At 42.0% G+C, this 21,139-nt stretch overlaps 1 protein-coding gene across 1 annotated transcript in view; it reads right to left on the bottom strand.

The window, feature by feature from the left end:
- The window catches only part of STAB1 (stabilin 1), a 357,595-nt gene that overhangs the window by 196,386 nt on the left and 140,070 nt on the right, over nt 1–21,139 (bottom strand). The window contains exons 26-31 of the mRNA XM_040361004.1: nt 20,635–20,730; nt 18,461–18,556; nt 15,496–15,543; nt 7,380–7,510; nt 3,083–3,194; nt 1,788–1,865 (exon numbers count right to left, since the gene is read on the bottom strand). Coding sequence (XP_040216938.1) covers nt 1,788–1,865; nt 3,083–3,194; nt 7,380–7,510; nt 15,496–15,543; nt 18,461–18,556; nt 20,635–20,730 — 561 coding nt within the window. The remainder of the gene's footprint in view (nt 1–1,787; nt 1,866–3,082; nt 3,195–7,379; nt 7,511–15,495; nt 15,544–18,460; nt 18,557–20,634; nt 20,731–21,139) is intronic.

A 21,139-nucleotide genomic window follows, 5' to 3' on the forward strand; every position in this document is an offset into this window, starting at 1 on the left:
AAATGAGGGTAATGGGGGTTGTGTCCAACTAGAGAAATTCCTTCCTTTCACTTCCTGTTCTTTTGAGTCTCCCACTGGGACACAAAGTGAGAGGAAACATCCCTACTAAGGACACAGACAGCAATAAAAAACTGAGGTTCTAATAACTGCCTACTTGACCTAGAACAAATGAAAAGTTTTTTCTGAAGCGGGGTCACCTGCCACATTCCTCAATACAATGCCGATACAACAGCAATTACCGTATATACTCGAGTATAAGCCGAGTTTTTCAGCAAATTTTTTTTGTGCTAAAAATGCCCCCCTCGGCTTATACTTCAGTCACCTTTTTGCGCCTGATCTCCCAGACTTTGGGGACCCAGTACCAACCATAGGTCTCCTGTTTTCCAAACTTGACACACATGTATCCCCATTGTTCCTCTACAAGTGTGCAAAGTTTGTTGTCCGGGTGACCTACGGCAGGGGAGCACCGATATTTTAAACCTGGGCACCCCTTCCATAGACTCCCATGTTAAACATCAGTCTAGTCTTTGGGGACCCAGTACCGGCCGGTCGTAGGTCTCCTGTACCCGGAACTTGGCACACATGTAGCCCTACTCTTCCTCTACAAGTGTGCTAAGGTTGTTGTCTGGGGGACCTATGGCTGGGGAGCACCGATTTTTAAAAAGCGGGCACCCCTTCCATAGACTCCCATGTTAAACATCAGTCTAGTCATGGACACAATGAGGCATGGGCACAGTGAGGCATGCACATGGACACCCTAGGCTTATACTCGAGTCAATAAGTTTTCCCAGTTTATGTGGTAAAATTAGGTGCCTTGGCTTATATTCGGGTCGGCTTATACTCGAGTATATACGGTAGTTCTGTCACAGCAGCCCTGTCAGATACAGCAATCAGAAATAAATCAGCATGGTCTTGATCATATGATAAATATGACAGACAACCATAGTGATCACATGTCATTATTTACAAACAAACCAAAACCAACAGTTTTTTTACACACAGAGAGGCACTTTGGAAGAAGCAGGTCAACCTGCTGTGGCAAGTGAAATGCAGACCATTCATTAAAGTGGATTTCCGCTTTTTGGAATCCTTCCCCCCTTCGGGGTCACATTTAGCACCTTTCAGGGGGAGGAGGGAGCATATACCTGTGTACTACAGGTATTTGCTCCCACTTCTTGGCATAGATCACCACGGTGACCTAGGCCACGTCCGGCGCCTACTCCGCCCCCCCCCCCGCTTTCTTATTGGAGATACACAAGTAGGTCCCAGAAGACAGCAGGGACCAGTGGGATCGCGCAGCCCCAAGGTAAGATGGCAGAGGCAGCACCCGAGAGCCCGAGAGGGACAAATCGGCTTTGGGACCCAACTTCGCGGACGCCCAGGACAGGTAAGTGTCCATATATTAAAATTCAGCAGCTGCAGTATTTGTAGCTGCTGACTTTTATTATTTTTTTTTAGGCGGAACTCTGCTTTAAGCAAAAAAAATATATTTTAAGCGAATTATATGCTGATCAATTATAAATTGCATTTTTTTCAAATTTTTTATTAAAACAAAGTACCAAAAAGCCATGTCTTTAAAAGAAGTGAAAAATGTAGGTAGGCAATAAAGTTATAGTCCTAACCAACACATAGAAATGCTGCTAAATCTGGCTTAGGCATTGAAGCATCAATGATCCCTGGTAAGGAAAGGGTTAATGAACAACCGATATAGGTAGACTGACTAAATCAGATACAGTGATTTATTTAATGTACTGCAATCTGCTACGATTCCAGATTTTAATACTAACCTGTCCAACAATGAAAATAAATCCATTTGAGGCTGGAATATCTTGGGTGATAACACTTGCGTTATTAATCGTTAGATTCTAAAAAATAAAATAAGAAGATCCTTTAAATTCAAGCAATGAGGTTGGGGGTAATGCTGTCTTTGTCAGAATAATAAATCCACTTTACAATAATGAGGTTAAAATATATCCACAGCCAAAACTTTTTTTAATTTGAATAGTTCGAGAATAGATAAAATCCCTGATTTTTTATTTATTTTTTTGCTGTCTGTGTACCATTGAGGAGGGTTCAATTACTGCCAATCTCAAGAGACACGACAGGAAGTGAGATCTCTTTAAAGTAAGATAAATCCTCTCTCAGACAGTTGTCCCGTGAAAGTTTTTATTGATCTATATCGGTTCCAGTAACAACTCTCAAATGTAGATTATCCCTGAGGCCCCGTACACACGACCGAGTTTCTCGGCAGAATTCAGCCAGAAACTCGATCGGAGCTGAATTCTGCCGAGAAACCCGGCCGTGTGTACACTTTCGGCCGAGGAAGCCGACAAGTTCCTCGTCGAGCCAAATAGAGAACATGTTCTCTATTTCCTCGTTGTTCAATGAGGAAAGTTGGCTCGCCGAGATCCTCGGCGGCTTCACACAGAACTGGACGAGCAAAACGATGAGTTTTGCCCGTCGAGTTCCTCGGACGTGTGTACGGGGCCTAACTTTCTGTCGTAGACCTGGTTCAAACCTATTCAGGTTGCAGTTTGCATATTCCAGGTGCATTTTACGTTTTTCAATACACATTTTTGATCCATTAAAGTCTATGGAACCAAAAAACATAAAAAAATCCCTGGCTCTTTCCATAACATGCACAGATGTGAACTACATCCATAGAAAATCATGTTAAATGGTATCTGCAAAACTGAAAACGCACTAAAAAATGCATAGGTGTGAACTCGGGCCTTAATGTCAATGGTCACTGGGACAAAAAAAAGGGCAGACAGAGCTCTTCAGTGGGGACGCAGACAGCATTAAAACTAGGCTAGGGGTTCCAACCCTTTCATATTCTTTCCAAAATAAAAATAAAAAGTTAGCATTTCGATACATTTTAAGCTAGCAATAAACAAATTTAATTTAATAAGATAAAAAATTATGCGGAAAGTAAGTGCAGGAGCATACAGCTTTAACTCAGATTTCAGTTTGCAGATGTCAGCTGAATCCTGATTGGTTGCTGTGAGTTAATGTTCTTGATACTTTATGTGCCTTCTAGTATAAAACAAATGGCGTACACACAGAAAAGTAAAGTAATTACCCTGTCAATAATTCTTATCTCCCATTTGGTTCTGGGATCCAAGGTAGCAAGCTCCTGGTTTGCATGCTGTTTTAGCTGATCCGATATGTAAGCTTCCTGAAGAAAGTGAGCTCTGTAATGGTCATATACATTACAATAATTAGATGCAAAAAAGACACTAGTAAAAACCAAGCCTAATTTAAAGCTCTTTTGCATATTAGATTTAGGTTAAAAGTTTCCTAAACCCAAAAACAAAATGTAATAATGCAGCTTACCAGACTTTAGATTTGGGGGCTGCATTAGTTTAATTTTTCCTCCGTGTGGAATACGGTTTGGATCAGAGGCGGTTTTTAAATATTTACAATTAAGACATGCTTTGAAGACCCAAGTTCTGGCCCTGACTTTTTTTTTCCATTCAGCACCTATTTTGGGCAGTATAGTCCAAGCAAATAATACCAAGGGTCTCATCTCTAAAGTCTATACGCAACTGTTACTGTATCTGAACTGCTTCCTAAAAAAAACTTCAGGCAAAAATGGGAGATGGACATTAATGTGGCCCTAGTGGATATATGAGATTGAATAATGAAGAATGTACAGCTGGTTTTTAATAACTCTGACCCATAGAGTAACCCAACTTTTTATCCTATATAGGAAGAGGCCTACCATACTCCAGAGCTGCTGTATAGGGTAGGCAGGAAAAAAAAACTCTGAATGTGTAAGAATGTGCTCAATCTCCTAATTCTTGTTTACATCTGTTCTGGAGATGTCCAAAATTACACTGGAATTGGTGGAATGTGATAGATATGATAAATTCTGTATATGATACTATGCTGGCCCCAGATCCCGTCTTGTGTCTCCTTGGCTATATAAATGCCAACAATTTGGAACATGATGAGGCAGTGGCCCATAAGTTAATTGGCTCTTGTTGGGTTTCACTCAATCCTTCTACCCTTGGTGACTGGGTTTGGGAAATAGACATATGCTCAACGTAATGCTTCACGGACATTTGAAAAAATAGGAAAAACATTGATAGATGCCCCATGTTCTAATCTAAGCTAACAAAAAAAAGAGCGGGAATGCTTGGCTTTCGTTTTTCTTTTTTGTTTGTTTCTTTTTTTCGCATGAGGGGGAATAATAATAATAAGTATAATAACGTTGTTCTGTGATATTTCTTTTGTTGAATACTTTTGGAAGGTTAGATAAATGATTAATGAACTACTGTATTTATTGGCGTATAACACTCACTTTTTTACCCTGAAAATAGAGGGTAAACTGTGCCTGCGTGTTATACGCAGGGGGCTGTGGAAAGTTTTTTCCTGAAACTTCCCTCTTAAAGTTAGGGTGCATGTTATACACCTGTGCGTGTTATACACCGATAAATACGGTAATTGTAATGTTGATGCTATTGTCTTATTTGTCAAATCGATTTTGTGTTTAAATCTAGGTTTTGTTTTCTGTTTATACATTTGTTGTGAAAAATTCAAAATAAAATATGAGTAAAAATAAAATTATATATTTTTTTCCCTTGGTAATCCTGTAAATAACATACTTCCTGTCCCTTCATGTCTACACTCACTTCTTTATATATATGGTATGGTATCTATGCAAGTAGTCATGGTTGTCGCACAACTAAAACCAAAAAGTATGTAAGTGCTGGTAGATCAAACAGAACAGATCTGGCAAAAAAATAAAAAATCTGATAGAATTGTAAATAGCATGAGTAAAAGCAGGTTTACTGCACTAACAGTGAATCCAATTCACTATGACAACCTAAAAACAAGTCTAGTACTTATGAATCAAAAAGTGAGTCCCTGTGATCTTTTAATTAATTTACTATACACTCTTACACTATGGCCCAGATTCTCGTAGGAGATACAACGGCGTATCTCCAGATACGCCGTCGTATCTCTGCGACTGATTCATAGAATCAGTTACGCATAGATTTCCCTAAGAGTCTCTTACACCGTCGTATCTTAGGCTGCATATTTATGCTGGCCGCTAGGTGGCGCTTCCGTTGTTTACAGCGTTGAATATGCAAATGAGCAAGATATGCGAATTCACGAACGTACGCCCGGCCGACGCAGTACAGATACGCTGTTTACGTTAGGCTTTTCCCGGCGTAAAGTTACCCCTGCTATATGAGGCGTAGATGCGGCGTACCAATGTTAAGTATGGACGTCGTTCTCGCGTCAAATTTTTTAAATTTTACGTTGTTTGCGCAAGTCGTTCGCGAAAAGGGCTGGGCGTCATTTACGTTCACGTCGAAAGCATTGGCTTCTTGCGGGTTAATTTGGAGCATGCGCACTGGGATACTTTCATGGACGGCGCATGCATAATTTGCGTGAGGTCACAGTAAATTAACATAACACACGCCCACATCTACCACATTTGAATTAGGCTGGCTTACCCTGGCCTATTTAAGCTGCGCCACCGCAACTTTCTTTTGAGAATACGGCACTTGCCTGTAAAAGTTGCAGAGGCATAACGTAAATAGGATACGTTACGCCCGCACACAGTTACGCGCATCTACGTGAATCTGGGCCTATGTGTTTTTTATTATTATTATTTATTTTCCCGAAAAGTTTGATTGCCAGACAGTGGAAGGACCCCAAGAGCCCTACGGTGAGGAATTGGTTATGTAAAATAAATAATATTTATTACACAGAACAGCTAAGGTTTATCGGGGAGGGAGGAGAACTGGGGTTCAAATTGAAATGGCAAGATTGGTTAAAATATAAGCAGACACAGAGATTTGCAGAATGGATGGTATAGAGCAAGAATGACGATAGGTAAAGGGAGACACGACACGAGATGTTAGGTTGGAGAGAAGGGGGTGGGTAGGAGGGAGGGCGGGGGAAGGGTTAGGGACGGGTTTTTCTTAAAACTGGGAAATAGTATGAATTGGGCCTGTATAGGCTATTCGATTGTGACTGGACTATTGTATGTACTTTATATTTAATACAGAAAAAGAAGGGAAAAAGAAAAAAAAAATTATTTTCCCTACATGTTATGATGGAGCAATCTTTACTAGTACTTGCGAGTCTGCACTAACCATAGATGAGGAAAGGAGTGAATGGTTCCCATCTTAGATGATACATTATTTATACAGCATTTTCAACTCCTTTTAATTAAGAGTCCATCATTTCTGGTAAGAAGTCACTCTTTACCCAATTGTGGAGGAGCACTTGGGTGATTCACATTTTGAATTGCCATCTATATTTATACATTGGACCCACTTGCTGGGCTTATATGAAATTGGAATTTCTAGACTTTACAGAATTTTCATGCTGTGTCATAACGAACAGTTCTATCACACGGGTTTCACTTTTTGATTTATATGTATTAGATTTGTTTTTAGATTGTTATATTGGACTGAATTCACTGTTGGCATGGCAAACCTGATGTTATGCATGGTTGTCACACAGGCTGGACTAAGCTGCAGTATACTACATTTTAGATTTTTCATTTAGGCACTAATAGGTAGATTCACAAAGAGTTAGGCCGGCTTATCTACAGATAAGCCGACCTAACTCTGAATCTAAGCCGACCTATGTTTAAGTGTATTCTCTAACAGAGATACACTTAAACATATCTAAGATAGGACGGCTTGCGCCGTCCTATCTTAGATTGCAATGTTTTGGCTTACCGATAGGTGGTGCTTACATTGCGGCCGGCCTAGATTATGTAAATGAGGGGATACGCCGATTCACGACGATTCACGAGCGTACGCCGGGCCTACACCGTCACATAACGTCGTTTCCGTAAGGGTTAAGCCACCTAAAGTTATTCCACCTATGAGGTGGAATAACAATGTTAAGTATGGCCGCCGTTCCCGCTGTGAGGTTCGAATTTTTTGCGTCGTTTGCGTAAGTCGTCCGCGAATCGGGACTTACGTCGTTTACGTCCGTGTCTAAATCAATAGGCCCGTACGGCGTACTTAGCCGCAATGCACACTGGGAAATGTAGTCGCCCGGCGCATGCGCAGTACACAAAAACGTCAAAAAACGTGAGGTCAAGCCTCATTTCCATACAACACGCCCCCCTCCTAGTCATTTGAATTAGGCGCGCTTACGCCCGCTCGTTTTAGGCTACGCCGCCGAAAATTAACAGGTAAGTGGTTTGAGAATCACTAATAGCCTAAATAATTTACGGCGGTGTAGCCTAAAAAGACTAGGCTAGGCCGTCCTAATTTTAGGCCATTGTGTGTGAATCTACCCATAAGATTACTAGCAGTGCAGGGCAGTTACCTATGGATGTATGGGAACTGGAATGGTCCCACCACCTTCTAGAGTACATACAAGGAAAGTCGAAATTTTACCTGATTAGAAAAGGCATCAAGTAAGAATCCATCCAAAATATTCTGTTCGCCTGACTTAGAGCCCTTATTGCTGTATCAGATGGAATTAGTGCAGTTACATTACTTCCGCTGGGAATCCTGAACTTGAAATCCTGTTGTAATGAAAAAAATGTATTTATAAATAAATCTGGTATGGATTTTAAGGGGAACCCCACGCCAATTTTTATTTTAAAAAGTCCTAACACTCCCTGGCCAATCAGTTTTCTCAAGAACTGCTATTGTCACACAAGTGGGTGCGCTCGGGGTGCAGTGCTCTGCCCACTTTTTTTTTAGCCAATTAGAGCTTCAGGCTCTAATCATGTGCCCCACATGTAGATTAGGGGGCCGGACGCATGGATGGAGGGGGGGAGATTTAGCCTGTGCGCCCCTATTTCCACAATACTTTATCACCCAATAAGCCCTGTTTCACACTGATGCAATTTCGTATGCTTTCCAGAATGTGTGAAATAATATGACCATCTTTGGTGGCCATTCACATATATGCAGTCCGAACGCAATGTGGTTTTAACCACTTTAGCCCCGGGCCTGTTTTTCAGAGTTGGTGTCTACGAGACTAAAACATTTTTTTTTGCTAGAAAATTACTTAAAACCCCAAAACATTATATATTTTTTTTTCTAACACCCTAGAGAATAAAATGGCAGTCATTGCAATACTTTTTGTCACACCGTATTTGCACAGCGGTCTTACAAGCGCACTTTTTTTGGAAAAAATTTACTTTTTTAAATAAAAAAATAAGACAACAATAAATTTGGCCCAATTTGTTTATATATTGTGAAAGATAATGTTACGCCGAGTAAAATGATACCCAACATGTCACGCTTAAAAATTGCGCCCGCTCGTGGCATGGCGTCAAACTTTTACCCATAAAAATCTCGATAGGTGACGTTTAAAAAATTCTACAGGTTGCATTTTTTGAGTTACAGAGTAGGCCTAAGGCTAAAATTATTGCTCTCGCTCTAACGATCGCGGCGATACCTCACTAGTGTGGTTTGAACACCGTTTTCATATGCGGGCGCTACTCGCGTATATGTTCGCTTCTACGCGCGAGCTCGTCGGGACGGGGCGCTTTAAAAAATTTTTTTGGGGGGTTTTCGCATTTATTTTTATTTATTTTTACAATTTTTAACACTGAAATAAATAAAAAAATAATTATCACTTTTATTCCTATTACAAGGAATGTAAACATCCCTTGTAATAGAAAAAAGCATGACAGGTCCTCTTAAATATGAGATCTGGGGTCAAAAAGACCTCAGATCTCATATTTAGGCTTAAATGCAAAAAAAAAATTAAAAATTTGGAAATGTCATTTTTTCAAATGACAAAAAAAAAAATGTTGCTTTAAGACGCTGGGCGGGACTGACGTTTTGACGTCACTTCCGCCCAGCAGAGCTATGGGGACGGAGCGAAGGAGATTTTTCCTTCAGTCTCGTCCCCGCTCAGCTGCCGAACGGTCCCGATCGCCTCCACCGCTACCGACGGCTACGGTAAGCGGCGGAGGGCGCGGGAGAGCGGCGGGAGGGGGGGGGGGCCTCTCCCGCCACCGATAAGGGCGATCTCGCGGCGAATCCGCCGCGGAGACCGCCGTTATCGTGTACCGGACCGCCCACTGAAGAGATGAATATCTCGATTGTGGCAGCAGCTGCTGCCGTTACCGAGATATTCATCTTTAAAGTGATGACGTATAACGACGGTGGGCGGTCGGTAACTAGTTAAAAAAGGGTTCTGTGCTTGTTTGGTGTGCCGTGTTGTGATTTTTTATATAGTCTAATGGAAACTGCATAGAAAGCACATAGAAGTTTAAAGATTAAGGGCCAGATTCTCAAACAAGATACGACGGCGTATCTCCAGATACGCCGTCGTATCTCTAAGTTGCGTGGTCGTACCTATGCGCCTGATTCTTAGAATCAGTTACGCATAGATTTCCCGTAGATCCAACTGGCGTAACTGTGTTACACCGTTGTATCGTAACTGCATATTTACGCTGGCCGCTAGGTGGCGATTCCGTCGAATTCCGCGTCGAGTATGCAAATTAGCTAGATACGCGAATTCCCGAATGTACACCCGGCCGGCACAATACATTTACGCCGTTTACGTTAGGCTTTTCCCGGCATATAGTTACCCCTGCTATATGGTGGCGTAAGTGCGGCGTACCAATGTTAAGTATGGCCGTCGTTCCCGCGTCGAAATTTGAAAAAGTTACGTTGTTTGCGCAAGTCGTCCGTGAATGGGGCTGGACGTCATTTACGTTCACGTCGAAACCAATGACGTCCTTGCGGCGTACTTTGGAGCAATGCACACTGGGAAATTCCACGGACGGCGCATGCGCCGTTCGGGAAAAACATCAATCACGTCGGGTCACAGTACATTTACATAAAACACGCCCCCCTGATCCAAATTTGAATTAGGCGGGCTTACGCTGGCCGATTTACGCTACGCCGCCGCAACTTACGGAGCAAGTGCTTTGAGAATACAGCACTTGCCCGTCTAAGTTGCGGAGGCGTAACGTAAATCGGATACGTTACGCCGCCGCAAAGATACGCGGTTCTATGTGAATCTAGCCCTAAGTGATTCCAGTGAAATTTCGAACAGACTATCGTGTCTTTCTGAGCTGATTTCCTAGAGAGCCAGTTAGAATCACAGCTGTATCCAAATTGCATTAGAATCACACCTGAACCCCCATGAAGTGCACTGGACATTATCCTTGAAATTGCACTAAAAACCTCAGTCAAATCACACCGCATAAAGTAAGTGTAAACCTAGGCTAAAGCCCTGTACACACGATCGGATATCTGATGGAATCTAATCCGATGGATTTTTTCATTGGATATACGATGAAGCTAACTTTCTTCAGTCTTGTCTACACACCATTGATTAAAAATCTGTTTGTGTCCAACGCGGTGACATAAAACACTACGACGTGCTGAGAAAGATGAAGTTCAATGCTTCCGAGCATGCGTCGACTTGATTTTGAGCATGCATGGATTTTTGATCGATGGATTTCCCCACAGACGATCGTTTTTTTCTATCGTTTTTTTTAACCATACGAAAAATTTAAAACAGGTTCTATTTTTTTTCACCGATGGATAAAAAAATGGATGGGGCCCACACACGATCGCTTCTTCTGATGAAAACGGTCCATCGGTCCGTTTTCATCAGACGAACCGATCGTGTGTACAGGCATTACAGTGCAACGTAAAAACACATGCCAGAAAGCATGGCAACAACCATTACTTATAACTTTTCTTATATTTTTCAGGCACACCAGGACATTCAAGCACTTAACACACTGATCAGCTAGTGATTTCTTCCTATTTATTTGTGTTATTGTTCTGACATTTTTCTAAGCCGGAAATGCACTTTAAAAAACGTCTTAGAGCAGTGATGGCGAACCTTTTTGGGCCCGAGTGCCCAAACAGCGACACAAAACCAACTTATTTTTTTCAAAGTGCCAACATGAAATTAAACCTACCAACTGCTCTGTACAGAGAAAGGGACTCATCATCCGGCTGAATGAGCCCTAAGGGACCAAAAACATACAATTCTGCCCAGAAAAAACATTTTGTGCTTTTTCAAAGGAGTGCGTTACGCTCAGAATACTGGGATCAGAGATGGATGCATACACTGGGATCAGAGATGGATGCATGTACAGGGATCAGAGATGGATGCATGTACAGGGATCAGAGATGGATACATGTGCTCAGAGTACTGGGATCAGAGATGGATGCATACACTGGGATCAGAGATGGATGCATGTACAGGGATCAGAGATGGATGCATGTACAGGGATCAGAGATGGATGCATGTACAGGGATCAGAGATGGATACATGTGCTCAGAGTACTGGGATCAGAGATGGATGCATACACTGGGATCAGAGATGGATGCATGTACAGGGATCAGAGATGGATGCATGTACAGGGATCAGAGATGGATGCATGTACAGGGATCAGAGATGGATACATGTGCTCAGAGTACTGGGATCAGAGATGGATGCATACACTGGGATCAGAGATGGATGCATGTACAGGGATCAGAGATGGATGCATGTACAGGGATCAGAGATGGATGCATGTACAGGGATCAGAGATGGATGCATGTACAGGGATCAGAGATGGATGCATGTGCTCAGAGTACTGGGATCAGAGATGGATGCATACACTGGGATCAGAGATGGATGCATGTACAGGGATCAGAGATGGATGCATGTACAGGGATCAGAGATGGATGCATGTACAGGGATCAGAGATGGATGCATGTACAGGGATCAGAGATGGATGCATGTACAGGGATCAGAGATGGATGCATGTACAGGGATCAGAGATGGATGCATGTACAGGGATCAGATGGATGTATACACTGGGATCAGAGATGGATACATGTGCTCAGAGTACTGGGACCAGAGATGGATGCATACACTGGGATCAGAGATGGATGCATTTACAGGGATCAGAGATGGATGCATACACTGAGATCAGAGATGGATGCATGTACAGGGATCAGAGATGGATTCATGTACAGGGATCAGAGATGGATGCATACACTGGGATCAGAGATGGATGCATACACTGGGATCAGAGATGGATGCATACACTGGGATCAGAGATGGATGCATACACTGGGATCAGAGATGGATGCATGTACAGGGATCAGAGATGGATGCATACACTGGGATCAGAGATGGATGCATACACTGGGATCAGAGATGGATGCATACACTGGGATCAGAGATGGATGCATACACTGGGATCAGAGATGGATGCATGTACAGGGATCAGAGATGGATGCATACACTGGGATCAGAGATGGATGCATGTACAGGGATCAGAGATGGATACATGTGCTCAGAGTACTGGGATCAGAGATGGATGCATACACTGGGATCAGAGATGGATGCATTTACAGGGATCAGAGATGGATGCATACACTGGGATCAGAGATGGATGCATTTACAGGGATCAGAGATGGATGCATGTACAGGGATCAGAGATGGATGCATGTACAGGGATCAGAGATGGATGCATACACTGGGATCAGAGATGGATGCATGTACAGGGATCAGAGATGGATGCATACACTGGGATCAGAGATGGATGCATGTACTGCACACTGATCATCTAGTGATTTCTTCCTATCTTCCTATTTATTTGTGTTATTGTTCTGACTTTTCTAAGCCGGAAACGCACTTTAAAAAACGTCTTAGAGCAGTGATGGCGAACCTTTTTGAGCGACACAAAACCAACTTATTTACAGGGATCAGAGATGGATAATGTAGAGGGATCAGAGATGGATGCATGTACAGGGATCAGAGATGGATGCATGTACAGGGATCAGAGATGGATGCATGTACAGGGATCAGGGGGGTGATGTGAAGACACTTCCCAAAGCAGTGTCCTCTGCTCCTTCACATTACCCCCACATACACAGCAGTGTCCTCGCACCCCCTCCTTTCCCCTTTCCCCATAGCACTGTCCTACCTGTGTATGTACAAAGTCCTCCACATTGCCATGCTTTAGCACCCGAGCCCCTGCACAGGAAGGGAGGAGTTATTCTCCTCCATACACATCATTACACAGGTATCACACGCTGCTTACAGAGCAGACACTCCCTCCGTGTCCTGGCCAATGGGCTGCCCTCATTGCATGCAGGGAGGGCTTTACTCGCATCTGCCACCCCACTGCCCAATCGCACTCACACTGCTTGATTGCACTCGCGATAGGAACAGCTCCTCCGTGCCTGCTCCGCCAGTGCAAGTGACTGCCTTGCTGGGGGATTCCCTCTGCTATCCTGGCGGCGTGCTGCGTGCACACAGAGAGGGCTCGGCGTGCCAGCTGTGGCACGTGTGCCACAGGTTCGCCATCACTGTCTTAGAGCATGGCTAAATTTCACATTTATAGAAGACTGTCCCAGCCAGGCTCTGCTGATTCCATGCTGGCTGCATTCTATGCATTAAGGTGAAAAACCTCCTGTACTGCAGCAGCCCCCCCAGTCCCCCACTTTTACTTACCTGAACCCAATCATTCCAGCGTCGAAAACGAGCACAGCAGCTCCAGCCGCTGTCTTGGTTCTTCATTGGATAGATTGATATCAGCAAGAGCCATTGTTCTTGCCTGCTGGGGCGAATTGGATTATGCTTTATTGGGTTTTTTTCCCCATTGTTTTCCTCTGGATCAACTGTAGGTATAGGATTGTGTATATGGACTTTATCTGTGTGTGTGTGTGTGTGTTTTTTTTTCTGTGGGTTGAAATGGGTGGACTTGCTTCCTTTTTATAACCAGACTAACTATGTAACTAGTACTGTTGTATTCAGTAATATATATGTGAAAAGTATGATAAAATGTGTAGTTACTAGTTAGTGTATACTCACATTCATAAGGTTGCTGGATACCCGTCATAGGGTAGACCTCAAGATTACACAGGCACTGCTTCACATTGCTGCAAAATCACTAGGGTTGTCCCGATACCGATATCGATACAGAGCATTTGTGCGAGTACTCGTACTCACACAAATGCTCCCGATGCCTAACCCGATACTTGGTCGGCGGCGAGCGAACTCTGGGCGGAGAGGGTGGACGGCGTCTGTAGGCGGATCAGGCCGCCTCAGTGGGCGGAGCAGGTTAATGGATTCAGTGGGCGGGGAGGGCAGGTCTGACGTCAGTAGGCGGATCTGGCGGGCGCCCTCAGTGGGTGGAGCGGTTGCCGTCATCTTGGCACACCAGACCAGCAGCTGACATCTTGTTACACCCATGTATTTCGGGCTGGGTGTAACAAAATGTGTGCTGATACTTACTGATGCCGAGTGCAGGGTGTACCAAGATGGGCGCTGCAGCATAGCATTTCCTCATGTAATTTATTGCTGCATTTCAGTGCCTGCCCATAAGTGCCAGCCACCTGTCAGTGCCAGCCACCTGTCAGTGCCAGAAGTGCTGCCTATCAGTGCCTTCTAACAGTGCCAGCCACCTATAAGTGCCCATAACTGCCGCCTATCAGTGCCAGCCACCTGTCAGTGCCATCAGTACCGCCTATCAGTGCCCATAAGTGCCGCCTATCAGTCCCACCCACCTGTCAGTGCCAGTGCCCATAGGTGCCACCTAGCAGTTCCCATGAGTCAGTGCCACCTAGCAGTGCCCATGAGTCAGTGCCACCTAGCAGTGCCCATCAAACTGTCACATGGCATTAAAAAAAAATATCGTAATCGGTATCAGTGAGTACATGAAAAAAAGTATCTGTACTTGTACTCAGTCCTAAAAAAGTGGTATCGAGACAACCCTAAAAATCACATTAATGTTGTGAAAAGGGAACCCAAAACTAAGCTCCCAATGCATGCTATTCTGAAGACAACTCCTTCAAGTCCATCGACGCTCATGGTGTTCCAAACATGTGCTTATGCCACATGTATATATGTATGCAACATCTATGCAAAACGTGTTTATTCAAGCATGCATTTAGGCAACAAGCTTGCAAGCATGTATGCATGCCATGCAGCCTTTTCCTGCTTCAGCCTAAAAGTAAGCTCCTGCAGACCAAATGCACATTATTCTGAAGTTTGCAAGTATGCACCTGTTCAACTGCACCAGGCCCTGTGTAGGAGGGGTTATATAGGGGTGGACTTCCTGTTTGACTATCTGCCAGTGTCCATCCACCAGTAGGTGGCGTATAATCCATATAGTCATTATTATGGTTGCCCTGTGTCCCGTGATGTACGATAAAGAAAACAAGAGCATTGAAGTTGGTGTGTTTGAGAATAGCAATCCTGAATCAAAAGAAGGGTTTCCCAGATCGCGGTAGAAGTCGGATAAGTAAACTTCTTGCACTAAATGAAGTCTAGAAACAAAAACTGAAGTTCTGTGCTAGAAGGCTATACCCCCCTGTAAACTTCTAAGGTTTTATTTTCAGTTGTAAACAGAGAGATGTTGAGGGGCTCATTACATTTTGTAACAAGGTCCAAAAGTAGCCATCATCTATCAGAAATTGATGCTCAGCAAAAAAAAAGCAAATTTTTGAAAATGTTTCCAACAACTCCTCCCAGACCCAAAAAAGCTGCCATCATAATATAACAAAAATAGAAATATAATAATACCGTCAACCATTGCCTGAAAATGGACACTTCGGGGATTCTGCGCAGCTCCTAGAAGCAGAAAAAAAATAAAAATAAGTCTATATAAATTTAATAAGCAAAATTGTATTATTACTATTATTAATATAAGTAAACAAAAATAATTTTAAGAACATTCTGATATGGGAGGACAGCTGTTTGATCTAGCCGTGTTCAGCCAGGCTTGGATGGTAATCTTTTGTCTGTGGGTTCCTCTGGTTCAGACTTCAGCAGTTGGCGATTGGACTGTTCTCCAAACCTTTTTCGATTATTATCATTTCCTCCCAAATAGACCATAGTTGCCTCTTCCTCTCTCTGCTATTTTCCACCCCTCTTTTCACCAGTATCTGCCCCTTGTTTCTCCATTTAAGTTAAAATTCTAAGTAGTTTAAAGCTAAGGAGCAGCATTCCGCAAACACCTTGGCTCTTGAATGAGGTGGAATTGTTAAAATATCAGAATATCAGTCAGTTTTTTTTACCACTATGTTTCACTGGGGTGACATACTCCCTTGTTCAGTACAGACAACAAAATGTTACAGGAAGAGAAATCCCCTCTTATATAGCTGTCAACACAGCAAGTGACCCAATTAGAAAAATTACCCTCTATTACTGTCCAGATGACACCTCATCATTTTTGTATTTCCCATCACTTTCTGTCCAAACAACAAGGGGCATATATCTCCCCAGTGGGAACACACACAGCAATAAATATCTGATAAGTTTTTTAACTCCTTACACACCAAATAAAAAATCAGAAAGAGAAGGTTTTGACTTAATACACACTTTAAGGTTAAATGAAAAGCAGGATATTATTTTAAAGCAAGAAACACAGGGGTTTTTGCAGAAAAAATATATATAGTGCTATATATAGATTGATCGACCGTTTAAGGATTACATTGTTTTATGTGTAAAATTTGTTCACATTGATCTATCGCACTGGAATATTTATAGCACGTACATAGCACCATCCATCCTTGAATTTCCTTTGGAAACACTATATACAGATTGATCGTTTAAGGATTGAATTTATTTGTGTGTAAAATTTGTTCACATTGATTTATTGCACTGGAATATTTATAGCACATATTTAAATATTCTATATTCTTTTATATTTGCACCATATGAATTGGAGTGGTTTTATATTCATTGTGTTATATTGTAGCAGATTAATTTATGTAGTGGGACACAACATTTATTTATTTTTGCACTTGATAGATTGGTAGCAGGTTTTAATATTTAGTTTGCAGTATTATGTAGAGATATTTACACAGTGCAGCACAATATTTATTAATATATAATTGGCAGTTACAGAGTGCCAGTGTGATTCTGGCCTCTATAATGCAATGAATAACTTTGATAGTTATTATGAGGTTGGAAATTAGTGGCAGAAATACAATCTATGGCTGATACACCACAGGAACTCACTGGGCTGTCCCTAGGGAACAACCTGGGCAGCCTGCCTCTTTACCTACAGCCAATGCTTGTTGATTCATTTACTGAATGATACCACTCCTCCTACAGTGGGGCAATTGGGCATGGTGATAAATTACTTAATACAAATGGAGGACCTAACTCTGTCTCTTCGGCAACAAGGGGAAGGTTTTCAGAAGACGTGGTTTTATTGCGTAAAAATGTAATTCCCAACTAGGTATAAGGAATCTTGGGTTCTATCCCCAGGAGTTGGGCTCTGTGGATGTAGCCTGAACACTGCCACTGGCACGCCTTACCCTTTTCTTCTCTCTAATATGTACCCTTTTCTTTTTTTCTTTCCTCTTCCATGACCTAAAATAAAAATCCTGTGGGGGATCTCTGTGCCCCAGTTAACATAAAGTGTCATTATACTTCAGTGTTAGGATTATAAAGCTCCCATCTGGGCGATTTGGGTTTGATAGTTCATTTATACAACAGGTGGGACTTTCTGTCTTAATGGATATGTAAATTTATGTTTTCACTCTTACGTGTGATAATATAATAGGCATAAGCGTGCGCACAGGGTGTGCCAGGTGTGCCCAGGCACACCCTAATCTCCCTGTGCAGCACAGATTCCCACTACTGCCCTCCCTTTCCTCCCACAGCACTTCCGGCTTCCTTCCTCTCCTTCCCCGCCAGCTGTTACTGTGGAGATGTTTTAGGATGAGTGGGGGAAGGGGCCGGTAAATATGTAATTCACCGGCCCCTTCCCTTTCTGAATGAACATTGTGAGTTATCGGTAATGTGTTTTTGAGCTTTGGGGTGCACACCCTAATGCAATAGGCTGCGCACACCTATGATAATAGGGGACTACTTTGTACCTGTAAAATGGTATGCTCAGTTGTTTACAGCACATAAAGAATTTACTCTACACTACGGGTCAACCATCTTTGAGATGGTCATTGGTAGTGTTCTATAGGTACCTATATATCTTAAAGGGATTGTAAAGGTTTGTTTTTTATTTTCTAAATAGGTTACTTTAAGCTAGTGCATTGTTAGTTCACTTACCTTTTCCTTCGATTTCCCTTCTAAATGTTTTTTTTCTTTGTTTTCTTTGTCTGAATTTCTCACTTCCTGTTCCTCCTCAGTAAGGTGTTCAGTAAGCTGTTCTAAATTACTTTCCACCGCTCAGATGATGGTGGAAAGCTTACTGAGGAGAAACAGGAAGTGAGAAATTCAAACAAAGAAAAAAAAACATTTAGAAGGGAAATCGAAGGAAAAGGTATGTGAACCAACAGTGCACTAGCTTAAAGGAACCTATTTAGAAAATAAAAGACGAACCTTTACAACCCCTTTAAGTATTCCAGTGCTAGCATTTTACCAACACAATTCCCAGCTCTCCTAGCAGCAAGACCAAGACACCCTCATAATACTGTACCAAACAGCTGGAGCCTGGAAATTTGCTCCGGAAGTTTTTACAAATATAATTAAATGAATTAACAAATATAGTATAGTTTTAAAGAAGTTAATCTATACAAACCAATAATATGTCTCCATAACAATCTAGGCCATTCCCTGCAAATCCTTCAGGGCATGCACATGTCCTCTCACCTCCTGAGGTTGGCTTACACGTTGCCTACGGAAACAATGAAATGTATTCAATATAAATGCAGTCATTATATAGATGTGATTAAATAAAAACATTAAAAAAAATCTTGAATTGTGTCACTTACCGGTATTTAAAACTAATAATATGCAGTATTATTTTCTTCCTTACTATGTATTATTATAAAATCTTTATGTAAACATTAAAGTGGTGCTAATGGCTCAGTTTTTCAACATAATCCACTGTTAGCAAACAGCATAACATACCTTAATAGATGTAAATAACCCAGTGTGGTCAAACATTTACACAACTACCCTGTTCTCTGACGTTCGCTCCCAGCCACAGATCGCTGGGTCCCCTGTTCTACTGGGGTAAGGTAGTGTGTGCACTGTGGTAAGGTGGAGCATGCACTTTGGAGGACACAGGAGGTCAAGTGGCTTACCAGTCTGTACTCAGTGTATGCATGCTTGCAGTGTGAAAGCAGGTCTGACACCATGGGGAACAGTAAAGCCTCGTACACATGATTCGATTTTCCACGGAAGAAGCCTAAGAATTTTGTCCAAAGGGCGTTGGCCAGCAACTTGTATTGCATACAAACAGCAAAAAATTGTTGGCCAACAAACCCAAAACTGCATGTTTTTTTCAGCTCTTTAGCGCCACCCTTTGGGCAACTTCTGCTAATGTTGTGTTATGGTTAGCATTGCTTCTGAGCATGCGTGTTTGTACTTTTTAAATTTTAAAGCATACTATCCCACATTTGTTGTTGGCAAATCCAACAATTGTCCGATGGAGTATACAAATGGGCGGATTATCCAACAACATCCTGCCATCAGAAAATCTGATTGAGGCTTTAGAAGAAAGTTACTTGATAAGAGGACAGGGTGTAGCCATGACACTGGTGTTACAAACCTTTATGGGGTTTCTAAAAGGTAGACATAGCAGACATTGCTTGCTTTTAGACTCTCTGTCTCTAACTGAAAATCAGCAGGGGACCCCGCAAAGAAGAAAAAGTCAATCCTCTGAATCAATTCAGTTGAACTAAGGAGTTTTGTATATTGCATTAATTTCAAAGTAGGAATAGTTAGACTGGTAATCATTTGAAAAAGGAGCCAATCATGCCAGAGGGTGTGCAGGTTATGGGTCAGGGTCTATGCTAGTATTCAGAATTTATTTCATGTTAATCTTAAATGGGACCCCTACGAAGCCCTTCTAGGCAAACCTATTGCCGAATTGCTACGACTGGTAAGGCAACTGGCACAACATATTTTTACTGCAACCAAGCTGACGATTGCTAGGGCATGGAAAACCCCTATGCTTAGTTTTGAGGCGGTCAAGAATCGTATGAACAATGTAATGGCGAACGAGAAATTAACAGCCATTTTGCTAGACACGTATGACAAGTTCCTTAGAGTTTAGCAGCCATGAATTGCGTATTCTTAGCCTTCCCGGTTCGATAGTAAGCTCCTTTCGATTTAGGGCTCCTCTGGCTCACACCCCGTGGACTCCCTTCTCCCTCTTCTCTTCTTCTTCTCCTTTCTTACATCCCTTCTCCTACTCAGACTCTTTTTTCTTATACCGGTTGCTTCCTTCTTTCCAGTTCATAATGCATATTTTACACAACTACCCTGTTCTGTATTGACTGCATATGCCTGACAGGGATAATCTTAATCGGATTAGTTATACTTTATTACTTTTTTTCTCAATATTTCCCTATTGTCCTTTGGTTATTGCATTGTTATCATCAATATGTTATTCTGATAAGGCCAAGTTTACTGCCCAGATTTTCCATTCATATAAGAAATTACTACAGCTTCTATGAATGAAACGTGAACTATGCATGAAGAGGGCCAACCTATCAATCTTTCGTAATGTGATGTTTTCAGGAATCTGTGTAACCCCCCTCTCCCCTCCAAACACAGAGACCCAGTGTTGATCTTGTGTGGTGTAAAATAAGGTCTATAATAAAAATGGAAATATTTTATTTAAAAATTAAGTTAGCATATTCATGGGGGTGAGAGGGGAATAGCCACCAGCTAAAGTATACTGTAAGTGTTAAGTGAAGTTGGGATTTAAATTAAATTACAGTTTTCACTGTTGACAATACCAACCATTTCATGACAGCCACCATTGTCTTCTAAACATATGTTAACTGGGTCGCAGGAGTACCCATCACCAGCATAGCCTTTTTTGCAAATGCAGTCATTCTGGGAAGAAAAAAAGTAAAAATGGTGAAATACAATGATTTTATAGACTCTGTACTGAAACTGAATACACCAGAACATTTGGGCAGTATTTAACAAATTTATAATTAAAAAAAATCAGCAGTAAAAGGGACTAACATACATTCTCTTGTTTAAAAATCCCATAATAGGCTATTCTGCCAAGAGATTCTAAGTTGGATGTAATAGCATTAATTATTCCATTGAAGTTCTACTTACTCATTACATGAAAAAGCAGCCTGGCACTGTCTGCCACCATGCCATTCATTTCAACAACAATTTTACCATAGGATTAAAAGTGCCCTAAAGGACTGCTGCTGGCTGCCGCCATCTTGGATGTGATGCCACCAACCCTAACAGACTCTGAGCTGTCACTCAAGTGAAACGTTATAGT

The sequence above is a fragment of the Rana temporaria genome, chromosome 7 (genome assembly GCF_905171775.1).
Source record: "Rana temporaria chromosome 7, aRanTem1.1, whole genome shotgun sequence".
Taxonomy (NCBI): Eukaryota; Metazoa; Chordata; class Amphibia; order Anura; family Ranidae; genus Rana; species Rana temporaria.